General features: G+C 40.6%; 1 protein-coding gene across 7 annotated transcripts in view; it reads left to right on the forward strand.

Moving 5' to 3' along the window:
* The window catches only part of LOC139467997 (delphilin-like), a 64,564-nt gene that overhangs the window by 34,947 nt on the left and 14,242 nt on the right, over positions 1-15,375 (forward strand). For 4 of the 7 annotated variants that reach the window (XM_071249630.1, XM_071249631.1, XM_071249632.1 and 1 more), the window contains exons 12-20: positions 870-1,014; positions 5,108-5,253; positions 9,002-9,036; positions 9,296-9,473; positions 9,721-10,350; positions 11,177-11,280; positions 12,164-12,242; positions 12,746-12,805; positions 13,561-13,688. In XM_071249630.1, the coding sequence (XP_071105731.1) occupies positions 870-1,014; positions 5,108-5,253; positions 9,002-9,036; positions 9,296-9,473; positions 9,721-10,350; positions 11,177-11,280; positions 12,164-12,242; positions 12,746-12,805; positions 13,561-13,688 (1,505 nt within the window). The remainder of the gene's footprint in view (positions 1-869; positions 1,015-5,107; positions 5,254-9,001; positions 9,037-9,295; positions 9,474-9,720; positions 10,351-11,176; positions 11,281-12,163; positions 12,243-12,745; positions 12,806-13,560; positions 13,689-15,375) is intronic. The other 3 variants (XM_071249634.1, XM_071249635.1, XM_071249636.1) reach the window with 3 other exon arrangements.

The following is a 15,375-nucleotide window of genomic DNA, read 5'->3' on the forward strand; positions in this document are numbered from 1 at the left end:
CTTGGGACCCTGCCTTCCACACAACTGCTGTTTTTTATAATGTTACAGTGACATTACTAGCTGCCCAAGTAGTATTACTCTGGACAGAACTTGGCCCGCTGGAAATGTTCAATTTTCGAATTTGAAATATGGTATAAAAATTCTCAGACATGTTTAAATGATCTACAAGCCTGTTTTCTGTTTTTACACTTGGAAGTGTTGGACTATGGTTTCATCAAATACATAAAAATGCCTAAAATGTGCAGTAAAGACTAACTTTTCATACTTTAGAGAAAAGAAACTGTGAGCAGGTCTGTGACCAAAGACAATATTTTTTAACCATTTGTTTGTACTGTCTCTATCTACATCTCCAAAGAATATCAGCTTGGTTAAAAGACCTGCTCCTGTTCAAATGTTGAAAAAGAATGCTTTGTGAAAACTTCTAAAGTCAGTCTCTTTGATACATCAAAGCCTTACGTATACAGGGGTAGATTTAACAACAAATCTGTATGTAGCCAGCAGGGCTTGCTCCTTTTTAAAGTTACCGGCCCTTCTCCAAACTAACTGGCCTTGATGCAGGAGGAAAGGCCAAAGTCTTACATGTTTACCACTTAGGTGAAACCCACAAGCATGGATATGGTGCTGACAAACCTAGAAACATTCAAAGGTAGAATCTGGGATTCGAACCAACAATCACAGATTTCTGGCACGCCTAAGGGACGCCACCATAGATGGCAAAATGTGCCGCCTTTGACAACTGGGCCACACCTGATAGTAATGAAAATACTGACATTAAGAATGTATGTAAGCCATGTCGTTCGGGTGTATGTAATACTCCTCGTGTAAATGGTAGCTTGCTCTGGTTATCCCACATTGCAATGTTTTGTCAGATGGTCTCCAGCAGGCAGGGTGGGAGACCCACATCGGGACGTCTGCCCGTCTGCCCGCCTCCTTCCAGCAGCAGATCGAGTTCCTGCTCACATCACAGGAGCGAATACAGATCAAGCGCTCCCTCCATATGTACGAAGAGAACAGGTGGGAAAACATGGATTAAATATATTTTCATATAAGCTCCTTGAATGAATTGATTTTCTTTCTTGGCTGAATTATTTTAGTTGTGGTTCCATCTTGTTTCAGTCTTGTTGGTGAGTCGAATAAATTGGAAAAAGGGTGGGTGGGTGGTGTTAGATTTATAGGGAAACTTGGACCTTTTAAAAGGTCTATTTGTGCATCCCTATTTGAGTTTTTGGGGAGGACAAGGTAAAGAGTAAGTTCCCTTTTCCTATTGGCCTGATTTGAAGTTTAGCTGAAATTAATATATGAGACTCCCCATGAAGATCCAGGTTAGAATTGGTCTTCAGCAACTCATCCTATAGCTGGAATATGACTTTGTGTGGCGTTAAAAAACAAAACAAAGTTAAGAGACGTGACAGGGTAAAAAAGACGTCTCAAAATCTTAGAGAATATTATTGTTAAAGATTTGTGTAAGGGGATGTGTAAACTAGTTTTAAAAAAACATCTTTCATTAACATGCCTTTTTGAAATATTCTTCAATTTGTTTTAAGTTAGGGCATAACTTCCATTTGGTAACAATTACTTTTGCAATGCAAATGAGACACATAATTATGAGGTGACTAATGGGATCGGGTGGTCAGGCTCTCTGACTTGGTTGATGCATGTCATCAATCCCAATTGCGTGGATCGATGCTCATGATGTCAATCACTGGATTGTCTGGTCCAGATTTGATTATTTACAGACCATGGTCATATAGCTGGAATATTGCTGAGTGTGGCATTAAACAAACAAACAAAACATAATTTTGAACAAACCCATGTATAAGTATCTCACTATTTTTTCTATGTGTGTAAACAATCCTGTCTTTATGGAACTGGCTTCAACATTCCACGTGGGTAATAACACTCATAAGCATGGAACAACATGCTGGCAACGTGTACAACTTCATCATCATGTCCATCTCATTAAAATGCCCGGCTAACACTCAAAGCACTTAAATTTAGGCACAGAATTATCTTCATCAGCACCAGATTGAATTAGAGCTGCTTTCAAGTTTCTTAACAGTTTCTGTATCAGTTCTTTATCCACTTCCTTTTTTGTCCACAGAGGCCTTACATTTTTCCACTTGGTTTATTGATCCGCCAACCTTAAAAAAACTAAAAACTCAGGAAAAAAATATAATCAGTATTGCTGAGGCTTTATGCTGCAAATAGTAAAACATTTTGATGACAAAACTAATCGCAAACATTTTGTTTTGGCATCAACTGAAATAATTAAATAATACTTTAAAACACAAACTCTGGTGTCATTTCAAATTATTTAGAGATCCAGTGAGCATCCTTTATTTTCATTTCCATCTTCTGACCTGATTAAATCTCAAAGCCACTTAAAAAGCCTGTTGAAGGCATTTGTAATTATTATTTTTCCTTATTGCAACCCACCATCCAAAGCTTTCAGTAATAAAACCTGTAATCAAAGTCTGACCTTAGGCTAAACAACTAGTATATGATTTCCACACCTGTGTAGAGAGTTAGCCCACATCCCTATGTGATAAATAGCCATATCCCCCATGTGTTGACAGCACCCAGAGGCCTGCAAGCACTGTGTATGGCAACATAACCCCTAGTGTTGGGGATATGTTGTTTATAGTGTAGTAACTTCTATTGTGTGTTCTGCCTCTGTGGAGCGTGTATTGCTGGACCTGACAAGGCTGATAATATTGCCAAATGTTGGGCTGTTTGAGTGACCCAACCCTGGCCATCATTTCCCAGGGAATCCATTTATCTTCACTTCACCAAAACCTTGCATCTCAAAGGAGCCATGAAGCAAGAAATTGTCTGTGCTTTCTTTGCTGTTGTCTCTGATGTATTGGAAATTGATTTCAAAACTATTTTTTTTCGTGAATGAGATCATAGCAAGACTGTGGTATAGGTTTTTTCGGATGATTTCCTTGTGGTATATACGTCATACAGATAGGTTTTATTGTTTGTTTTTTAAATAGTTCTCCTTTTTTAACCCTTTGAGAGGATGCTACATGGATACTTCCTATCTTGAGTATTCATGGTTCACTATTTGTTTGTTTGTTTGTTTGTTTGTTTGTTTGTTTGTTGTTTAACGCTGCACTCAGTAATATTCCAACTATATGCTGGCTGGCTGTAAATAATCGAGTCTGGACCAGACAATCCAGTGATTTATAGCATGAGCATCGATCCACACATTTGGTATACGAGGGTAGTAGAAATTACCTCAGGCTAATAAAATTATAATTCTACTAGCCCATAGGGCCTGTAAGTGTTTTGACATATGCTATACATTTTGTATGTCCATTCGATTCCCCTGTTAAATTGCTGCACTAGATAATTTGGAAGAACCTTTCAAATCTTTGAATATTGAAATTTGAAAGCCTTCTCATTTCATGAGGACTATATTTTTACTAACTTTTTGCAGGGCTAGCAGAAAACAAATATCCTACTTCCCTTGTGGTGGGCGTGTTTGGTTTTTGAGTTAATTTCATCCCTGGCCCAGGGTTTCAGTACTTGCATCATTGGTCAAGAGGATACATTTCACAAATCTCAGTTGGCCCCTGTCCACCTCTCAGCAGAGCTCCAAATAAGCTGTGTATTTGTGTAATACACAAAATATATCACCAATACCTAATTCTAAGTTGTATTTCATACAAATAAGCTTGAAATTTAAAAACAAACAAACAGTAGAATGACAACACTCTGCATGCTTACCCAATGTGTGATTTTATACTTGCATATCAGCACAGAAGATACAAATTAAAAGTTGCTTGAGAGAGCATTTTTAGCAGAATTATTTTAGAAACGTCTATAAATGTCCATTAGAAAGGACTCAAGGGAATTGAAATATATTGAATTCCCGAAGAAAACTATCAATACCCAATGTAAATGATAATTTTTACATTATCAAAGGCTCAAGTATCCCCATGTTATGGGTTTTCAGACACTTAAGAAACATTCATAGTTTTCTCTCTAATCACATGAAAAACTGTAAAACATCTCGTTCACTTATGATTAACAACTTTCTTATAAAAACAAGCCAACATCTAAGTATTTACAATGTCTGTGTGATGCTACTCCCCCGTTATATTGCGAGTAATCACGATAAACATGGCTGTCCGAAAACCTATGATCCAATGATATATGTGTATGACATTGTTCTGCAGAGATGTGAAGGCCCTGTACATGTGTATGACATTGTTCTGCAGAGATGTGAAGGTCCTGTACATGTGTATGACATTGTTCTGCAAAGATGTGAAGGCCATGTACTTGTGTATGACATTGTTCTGCAGAGATGTGAAGGCCCTGTACTTGTGTATGACATTTTTCTGCAAAGATGTGAAGGTCCTGTACATGTGTATGACATTGTTCTGCAGAGATGTAAAGGCCATGTACATGTGTATGACATTGTTCTGCAGAGATGTGAAGGCCCTGTTCATGTGTATGACATTGTTCTGCAGAGATGTGAAGGCCTTGTTCTTGTGTATGACAATGTTCTGCAGAGATGTGAAGGCCCTGTACATGTGTATGACATTGTTGTCTGGAGATGTAAAGGCCCTGTACATGTGTATGACATTGTTCTGCAGAAATGTGAAGGCCCTGTACATGTGTATGACATTGTTCTGCAGAGATGTGAAGGCCCTTACATGTGTATGACATTGTTCTGCAGAGATGTGAAGGCCCTGTACTTGTGTATGACATTGTTCTGCAGAGATGTGAAGGCCTTGTTCTTGTGTATGACATTGTTCTGCAGAGATGTGAAGGCCCTGTACATGTGTATGACATGGTTGTCTGGAGATGTGAAGGCCCTGTGCATGTGTATGAGATTGTTCTGCAGAGATGTGAAGGCCCTATACATGTGTATGACATTGTTGTGTAGAGATGTGAAGGCCCTGTACATGTGTATGACATGGTTCTGCAGATATGTGAAGGCCCTGTACTTGTGTATGACATTGTTCTGCAGAGATGTAAAGGCCATGTACATGTGTATGACATTGTGCTGCAGAGATGTGAAGGCCCTGTACTTGTGTATGACATTGTTCTGCAGAAATGTGATGGCCCTGTACATGTGTATGACATTTTTCTGCAGAGATGTGAAGGCCCTGCTGAATGAGCTGGAAGAGATGCTGGACACACCATCCAAGAAGACGTTGTGGAAGTTTATCCTGCCGCTGCTGACGCCGTCGCACCAAGATGTTGTCAAGCGTAGACTTAATTTCCGACAACAGTACATAAGTAAGTTCCAGTATTTCTATAGCAGAGGTTTAGGTCTTATTTCTAATGTTATTAATATTAGAGAAAGAGCCTGGATAGGTTCATTGTATAAAATATTTAAAAAACTGTCAACAACAATTAAGCAATGTAAATCAAAGATTTTTATGGCTGCTTCACTTTAAGCAAAGGATGCATTGAATCAAGATGTTTTAGGAAATGTTTTGAAAATGTGAGAATATATTTTGATGTCAGAGTCTCCATGTTCTACCCTATTGTGTGGGGATCTGAAATACTATTTGTAAGAGTCTTTAAAATAATAGTAATAACTGAACAAAGTCCATGCTAAGTTAATTATCAGATTCTCACCCACCTGTCTTCATTCAAAATTCTTTGCCTCACTCAATTTAATACGAACAAGAAGATTTGATCACAATGGCTCATTCTGCAACCAGTAAGATGGTTTCCTTGTATGGTACAGTCTGTTGCAAAAGAAAGGATTTTTTACGTTTCAACAACTGGGTGAAATCTATTAATTGCTTCAGCAAGATGATGAAGACTCTAGCCTGCCAGAAATAATAATCTTTAGAATATAGTCACAAGAACTCCTTTGAGTGTTAGAACTGCAACCTGGTAATCTACTACACATGCTATGGTTCTTGTATTCATTGGAGTGTGTCCACTGATGTGTCATGGATTCTGGCAATCAAAGAGGTTTGTTTTCTGACCCTCTTCAATCAGTCAGTCAGATTTCTGACGCTACATTGGTTTCTGTCAATCAAAGTGGTTTGTTTTCTGACCCTCCTCAATCAGCCAGTCAGATTTCTGACTCAGCGATGGATTCCTACATTGGTCCCGCTGACGATGACCTTCACGATGACCTTGCAGTTCAGGAAGAGATTGAGATCGGTAGATAGGTGTTGTGTCTGCAATCTGTCACATTGCTCTGTTTAAGCGCACAACATATTTTGTTTACTGAAATTCAGACTTTCACAGCATGTAATTGTGTGTCTTCACTTGTGATTCTGTCTTGACAGTTGTACATCTTGTTTCATTATGTCATCTGTCCTGTTTGAACTAGAACTAATTACTACATTATTACAGCACAAATATTTCAAGTACATGTATCATGTAAGTAAGATCTAATAAGCAGATTTGTAACATCGAACACTGCCTAGTATTTCATTCATACAAAACTTTATTGTTACTGCTTGTATTACATTTTGATTTCGATGACACTGTCAGACATTCTGAACACTTATCAGTATAAGTCTGAATGTGTCAAAGCACATGACACAGTGTCACTATGCACTTGAACACTGTCCCACCCCTGTGAATAGACAGAACACATCTGTCATTATCAGAGGAAGAAGCTTTTTCAATCACCTGTGGCAATGTTAAGTGGTTGGAGCAGTATCTTGACAACACAAAAGACCATGCAGGTCCTGTTTCTGACCAAAATAGGTCATGCCTTTTCTTGTGTCATCATTTACACATTGGTGCAATATTGCTGAAAGCTGAGTAAAACCTCATTCACTCCTATGCTGAGACTGCAGTCACAGGTGGACTGCTCCAGACATAGAGAATTGGCCACCGGTGTTGACAACAACAATCCATTCCACACGACCAACCAAAGAATCAATTTGCTGATTGTCCATATCAATCCTTTGCCTGCGTGTTCTTGTCCCACCATAATGTAAGACCCAGCTATGTGTCCATCAACACAGATATGTCCCCCAACACTGACCAGTAAGATGCCTCCCAGGCTAGTGCTCTGCCCATGTGACTGTCCTTGGTCTCCCTGCAGCCTTTGCTGTGTGTGCCAACCATTCACATTTTGTAGTCCACATCCTCCTGATGTCCCACATGTTACCGATGGCAGCATCACAACACATCCACCATACTCTTTGCATGACACCATGCCACCACTGGCCAGTAACCTGTCCTTAGGGACTGAAGATTTGATATCATTGTGCTGTCTCCTGTACCCTATTGTTCCTCAAGGCGTTCCACCGCTTAGTGTAATGCAAATTATGTGCTGTCTCTGCGATCCAATAGTTCCTGAAGGCGTTCCATCGCATAGTGTAGTGTGCTGTCTCCTAGACACTATTGTACCTCAAGGCGTTCCAACGCATAGTGTAGTGTGCTGTCTTCTGGACCCTATAGTTCCTCAGGAAGTCCGAACACTTAGTGCAGTGTGCTGTCTCCTGGACCCTATAGTTCATTAAGAAGTTCCAACACTTAGTGTAGCGTGCTATCTCCTCAGTCCGATAGTTCCTTAAGGTGTTCCACCACTTAGTGTAGTGTACTGTATCCTGGACCCTAAAGTTCCTCAAGAAGTCCCAACACTTAGTGTAGTGTGTTGTTTCATAGACCCATCTTCCTGAGGCAAGGGAGTTAATTGATTTTAAAAGTCCAGTTTTCACCCTTGCCAAACTAGGCTGGTATTATGGAGTTATGTTTTGGCTGCACTAACAAGTCTATGCATAGTCCAATCAAAACCACGCAGTGAAGTCATCATCTGGTTCATAAACTGCCATACAGAATTTGGTCGCTTGCAGGATTTGCAAAGCCTGTGCATCGATAACTCAGCCTCAACAGATATTTTGCTAATCTTTTCATGTTTTTAATGAAGGTGCTCACATTATTTGATGCACTTCATGATGTAAGACCCGTTTTATTTCTATATAGACCTTGATTATCGATCATAACGTCTTGACTGGGCGACGCCATTTTGTTTGAAGCAAATGTAAGTGATATGAGAGGTCGAATCTGATTGGTCAATAGGAGGGACATAACTCGTAATAGCCACTGGTGGCGCTACGATCAAGCCCAGCAATTCCAGCCAAGTCAGTTAACTCCCTTGCCTCGGGAAGATGCCTAGACCCTCTAGACGTTCCACCACTTAGTGTAGCGTGCTGTCTCCTGGACCCTAGAGTTCTTCAAGATGCTCCACCAGTCAGTTTATTATTCTGTCTCCTAGACCCCAATCTCTAGGACAAAGATCTGAGGGCATACCATTACGGGTCACGTCAGACCGACCTTGCGCGAACTTTAACCCGACCAATGGAATGACCAATCAGAGTGCAGCTTTCTCATGTTTTACGGCACTAATTTCAAATTGGCAACTACGCTTCGAAACATATTTTGACAGTTTCTCGATTGCAAATTTGAAACCTGAACAAAAGAACATTCTGGGATGGATAATAGATGGTCTAGATTGTATGGATTCAGTCGTTAAACCCGTAACTATCGTTCGGAGTTAAAGTTTTCGAGGTTGCATGATTAGACATTACATTCCAACTGTCACTTTCACAATCTGGTAAGCGATGCTCTGATTGGTCGGATGAAAGGTCGTTCTGACATGACCCCTAATGGGATGTCCTCAGATCTTTGTTTAGCGGTAGCAAGAACTGAGGTCTGATTTTAATGAGATTGCCTAGACTCTAGAGTTCCTCCAGACCTTCCACCGCTTAGTGTAGTGTACTGTTTCCTGGACCCTATAGTTCCTAAAGGCGTTCCCCCACTTAGTGTAGTGTACTGTTTCCTGGACCCTATAGTTCCTAAAGGCGTTCCCCCACTTAGTGTAGTGTACTGTTTCCTGGACCCTATAGTTCCTCCAGACCTTCCCCCACTTAGTGTAGTGTACTGTTTCCTGGACCCTATAGTTCCTAAAGGCGTTCCCCCACTTAGTGTAGTGTGCTGTCTCCCAGACCCTATAGTTCTTCCAGGCTTTCCACCACTTAGTGTAGTGTGCTTGTTCTTGTTCCAGGGTCTGGGAAAGTCCACCACCATCAGGAGGAATTGGTAAGACATATATCTTTCAATTCTTTCAAAAGATTGTCATAAATAATCAGGACTACAACTATGATATACAAGCTTTCGATTCCAAGCACTCTGCTCAATGAGTGACTATAACGCAGAATCAGCAATAGTGCAGCTATTCGTGGTGAAACCCTCTGCTGTATGAGATATGGGCTATATCACATAGATGAAACATAACAATTATAGGCAAACTAAAACAAGCTTAAGTTACTCACCATTGCGCATTTTCATGGTCATTCAGTCATCATCTGATGATGAAGAAAAGACCAGCTCAGCTTCTTCTGAATCTATTGAGTGGCGTCCAAAATCCAAAGATCACAAGGAGAAGTCTGAGCGTGCGCTGCTGTGGGAGTTGGAGGAGACGAGGAGGGCAGTGCAAGAGGTCAGGGAGGCACTTATGAGCAGGACGGTCCTTATTGGTAAGAATTGGGAGCCCAAGAGATCCGTTTGTGGAACCCAGGTCATATTTGTCACTGTTACGTAGGTTACCAGGTTGCACGTGAGGAAAATGTCACTAGTTAGATATGTTTGTCTCATCACATAAATTTGAAAAGCCAGTATTTATGTCTATATGATTAATAGTATTGTTAAACATTACATGAAGAATTGTATGTTTATTGTCCATTCAATCAACGTTTTGTTAAGTGTGTCTTTTTGCATTATTAGCAGGTGATCCCAATGGTGGCCCCCTGTTGGCTAATGGTGATTATTCAGACTCAAAGCGGTTTGTAACGGTGATCCCGATTGGGTACCAGGGACAAGAACCTGTGAGGCACAGTTCTCACGGCAACATCCCAAATGGAATGCCCACACAAGTAAAGATCCATAATAATGTGAGTCATACCACCTCGACGGAATCGTCGCAGAGCTCTGTCGGCAACCATGTGCTATATAGTACAGATGAAACAGACTATCACACAGACAAGGATTTATCCAGCTACTCTGGCGACACGTTCAACCAGAAGGCCATGGTGGCCCTGAAGGAACTAGATGCTGTGATGGCTGCTGAGGCAGAGGAACTTGACCGACCCGTGGTCAACAAGAGTCATCAGACTAATGGCGTTTTGGGTCCCAGGTCCCCAGCCAAGAACATTACCATAGTGACCAAGAGTGACCAAGTTGCAGTCAATGGGGTTGTGTCGAGGTCAGGGAGTAGCGTAACTGCCCAGAGCATCCAAGTGTCCAGATCCAATAGTAATGCCACTGCTCGGAATGGCATGTTTGCTGCACCAGCACAAGGGCCACCACCACCTCCACCACCTCCGCCACCACCACCACCACCACCTCCACCTCCAGGTAAAGTGTCTTGCTAATGATATGATAAAGTAAAGCAACAAGACCAATTGTAGACATTGGGCAGAAACAGTGTAACTATGTCCTCTGATACAGTTTGAACCTCCTTTAGACATATAGTCTAGTAGAAAATACTGTAGTTAATGTAATGTACCAGTAATATATCAATCTGCAACTTAGAGGTAATAATCTACTTAGTTCACAGTGACAACACACTGGGACACTCGTCATCATGGTACTGTGAGCAGCCTCAGCCTCAGCCTCAGCCTCATGTCCGTGTGCTCATTAAAAACAGCGTTATGGCCATGTGACATCATATTTATGCCCATGTGACTTAATCTCCATGGTCATGTGATTACAGCTCTATGCCCATGTGGGGGTCGGGTAGCATAGTGGTTAAAGCGCATGCCAAAGACCCGGGCTCGATTCCCGACATGGGTACAATGAGTGAAGCCCATTTCTGGTGTCCCCTGCTGTGATATTGCTGGAATATTGCTAAAAGCGGCGTAAAACCATACTCACTCACTCACTCACTATGCCCATGGGACATCATCTCTTATGGTCATGTGACATCAGTTCTGTGTTCATAAACATCTGACCACTGACACCCATGTTTCAAATCGAAAAGTGAAACCCGACTTCCTTTGAATATCATGGATGATAGTAAAAGCCATTTGCAGTTGATCTTCATAAAATCTGATTGTTGTCAATATTTTGTGTCATTATCAATCAGTAAAACAATTTTCATAATGTAGGTTTCGGTTTTTGCATGTAACACCTCTTCTGCTGTTGTTCATGCTGTAACATATGGACTACGGATTGTTCTCAGGTCCCAGCAGCAAGATCGAGCCCGGCGGGATGAACGTGAAGAGGATCAACTGGGAGAAACTGGACAACAACATCGTGGAGAACACGATATGGAGAAATGTCAATGTGAGTAGCTATGGAGAACTAGCTTATGATGGAATGTCAATGTGAGTAGCTCTAGAGGACTTGCTTATGGTGGAATGTCAATGTGAGTAGCTCTGGAGAACTAGCTTATGATGGAATGTCAATGTGAGTAGCTCTGGAATACATGATATGGAGAAATATCAATGTGAGTAGCTCTGGAATACATGATATGGAGAAATGTCAATGTGAGTAGCTCTGGGGAACTAGCTTATGGTGGAATGTCAATGAGAGTAGCTCTGGAGAACATGATATGGAGAATTGTCAATGTGAGTAGCTCTGGAGAACATGATATGGAAAATTGTCAATGTGAGTAGCTCTGGAGGACTAACTTATGGTGGAATGTCAATGTGTGTACTTCTTGGGGATGTGCTTGGAATGTTTGGTTTAGCAAGCACAAGAAAGTTGGCAGAAATGCTTCTGGCTGATGGCAGACTGTTATACTGATTGTATACAAGCTATATTCTTTTTAAAAAAATAAACTAAAAAGAAGGTTTCACACATTATTCACAGCTGTGTATTATATAAGGAGAATACTAAAAAGAAATAACATTGGAAACCAAGGACATCACATTCCAAATCCTCTTTCAATCAGATTAAATGATTTCTTATTTGAAGTTAGATCCTGCAGCCATTCTAGTCAACACAAGCTGCCCTAGTTGTGGTTTGGTTTGAACTATTGAACATGTCTTGTATTCTCTGATACAAATACAGGAATTCAAGTTGGGTCATTATCTGTGAATTCAGGCTTGATTGAGATGTTCTTGCTGATGTGGCTACTGGTCATCATCTATTGTAGAGCAATGATAATTTTGATATCTAGATTTTATGGATGTACCTTGATGTGTGAGAATGTTTAAACCTTCAGAAAGACAACGCTTCCTTGGAAAAGATGGTGAAGCATATGGAGCTTGAAAACCAGTTTAGTACCAAGATGCAGAAAACATGTAAGTCAGACTCAGATTAGATCTCGAGGGCTTCTTTGTTACCTATGAAAGCAAAGATTGGTAGTAAGATCAGCATCAGAAGCTGGACCTTGGCCCTGTTCCACAAAGTGATCTTAGCTCTAAGTCGATCGTAACTCCCATTCTTTAACACTGACTTACGACAATCGGAGTACTAAGATCGCTTTATGGAACGGGGCCCTGATCTCATAGTCTGTGGGATGAGGTATCAATGGAACTAGCAGCACGGATTGTTCCTTGTATGCATCATCATCAATACTTGTGGCTGACATGTACCTGTTTTACCTCAAAGAAAACACACCATGTTGTAAGACGGTTCCTCCCTATGGAAGCAAGGTTAATTTAATGCTAAGATTCTGAAAAAATGATTACAGGGATTTTGTGCTACCTTTAAGGCAATGAATATAATATATATATACAAGTAAATGCCAATTTTTTCACATTTAAGTCCATAACTCAAGGTCTCTCCCTTTCTTGGATTTCAGATTTTCATGAGAAGCGTCAGGAGCTCTGCATTCTAAATCCAAAGAAAGCATACAATGTGTGTAAGTATATCCGAACCATGGGAGATTGTCTGATATTTTCCTTAAGGTTATGGTAATTAAAGGACTTTTCTACCAACAAAAAGTGTGAATGGACATGAAAAATGAAGGCCAAGGCTAGTGAATGTGGTTGGGTGAATCATTGAAATTAATATATCTATATTTTTTTCTAATCAGAAATACAATCAAATTTCAGGCACTCCTTGTCAGATTTTGTTTGCTGTATCAATAAGTTTAGCTTCACAGATACTTACGTGTTGTTTGTTTCTGGTACCGTGTTCATTTTTTATGGAAGTTCCCAGAACTCATGAACAGATAGACTCAGGTTAATCTTTGGCAGCTGGTTTGTCCATGTCCCGCTTCCTGTACTCTTCTCTCTGTTGGCAGCAGACCTGGTTCTGTCCATGTCTCTCTTCCTGTACTCTTCTCTCTGTTGGCAGCAGACCTTGTTCTGTCCATGTCACTCTTCCTGTACTCTTCTCTCTGTTGGCAGCAGACCTGGTTCTGTCCATGTCACTCTTCCTGTACCCTTCTCTCTGTTGGCAGCAGACCTGGTTCTGTCCATGTCACTCTTCCTGTACTCTTCTCTCTGTTGGCAGCAGACCTGGTTCTGTCCATGTCACTCTTCCTGTACTCTTCTCTCTGTTGGCAGCAGACCTGGTTCTGTCCATGTCACTCTTCCTGTACTCTTCTCACTGTTGGCAGCAGACCTGGTTCTGTCCATGTCACTCTTCCTGTACCCTTCTCTCTGTTGGCAGCTATTCTGATGGGCCACCTCAAGATGACCGGAGCCCAGATGAAGGAGGCTCTGTACAGAATGGATGAGCACATCTTGACTCCAGAACTCATTAAACAACTCCTGGCTTACTCTCCCAGTGGAACGGAGGTAACCTCAAGCATCTTGGCAAATACTTATAAAGGAATGGAATTATTGTGTTGATTTCTTGTGTGAAAGTCTAGTATAGGAAAGTCACATATAAAGCAACCCTAAAGGAGGACTATGTTCAGAACCAATTGGCATTCAAGCAATTTTGATTCCAGTAATTCAAACTAATGTGCCTGCAAATGTCTCAGTCGAGCAGTGATTACTGGTACCTACACTAAACAATGTCTCGGTGCCACAACTAGTACAAACTGGAATGTTTAGACCTGAAGTGGAATATAACCTGGCCATGAAACATAGTCCCTCTTTAGATGACATTATGTTAACTGCACTGCCATGTAATCATGTTCACTTTGACGCTGAAACAATGTACTGATAGTGAATCATGTGGAATGCCATTGAACATGTAGACTGACATTGAACATGTGGACTGACATTGAACATGTGGACTGACATTGAACATGTGGACTGACATTGAACATGTAGACTGACATTGAACATGTAGACTGACATTGAACATGTGGACTGACACTGAAACGTTGACTGACATTGAACATGTGGACTGACATTGAACATGTGGACTGACATTGAACATGTAGACTGACATTGAACATGTAGACTGACATTGAACATGTGGACTGACACTGAAACATGTGGACTGACATTATACATGTGGATTGAACATGTGGACTGACACTGAAACATGTGGACTGACATTATACATGTGGACTGACATTGAACATGTGGACTGATACTGAAACATGTGGACTGACGCTGAAACAATGGACTGATACTGAAACAATGGACTGATACTGAAACAATGGACTGACACTGAAACATGTGGACTGACATTGAACATGTAGGTGATACTAAAACAATGGACTTACCCTGAACATTTGGACTGACACTGAATCAATGGACTGACCCTGAACATGTGGACTGACACTGAATCAATGGACTGACCCTGAACATGTGGACTGACACTGAAACGAAGACTGACATTGAAACATTTGGACTGATACTGAAACATGTGGACTGACGCTGAAACAATGGACTGATACTGAAACAATGGACTGATACTGAAACATGTGGACTGATTTGAATATGTGAACTGACACTGAAACATTGAAATTGAAAGGAGTGCTTTTACACTCAACTTTCACATTTTCATTGACACTGAACTTTTATTGACACATATACACCCACACTGAAAATAACAGAAAGTGAGATGCATGGAATGTTAGAGGTAAGTTTTGCACTGAAACAGACTGGATATTTGCAGTCAAGGATTGTTAAGATCTTGAAATCATCAACTATTCCACTTATATAGTATATTTTGAAAGCGGTAACACTGCCGAAGACAGAGGAAGTATCTTGGGTTGCCCGAGAGGACAGGATTACATTAGGCTAAAAAGAGGAAAAGTTTCTTCGTCTTCTGCAGGCCATGTAATCCTCCGCGTCAGTCATTTTTATTACCAATTTATTTTTTTTCAAATTTCCTATGTGATGTTAAGCACACTGTGTTATCTATCCTTGACAAGTGACATTGTATTATATAGCCAAATTCAATGTGCGTCCAATTGTGTTTACTGGTATTCTTGGTGGGGAAAATTGAAAAGTGTTCCTGACTTTCATGAAAGTTACAAGTAGTTTTGTGGTGTAGGTAAATATTTTTTAATTTTTTTTTAAG

Source organism: Haliotis cracherodii, unplaced genomic scaffold (genome assembly GCF_022045235.1).
Source record: "Haliotis cracherodii isolate W230 unplaced genomic scaffold, xgHalCrac1.p SCAF_2, whole genome shotgun sequence".
Lineage (NCBI taxonomy): Eukaryota > Metazoa > Mollusca > Gastropoda > Lepetellida > Haliotidae > Haliotis > Haliotis cracherodii.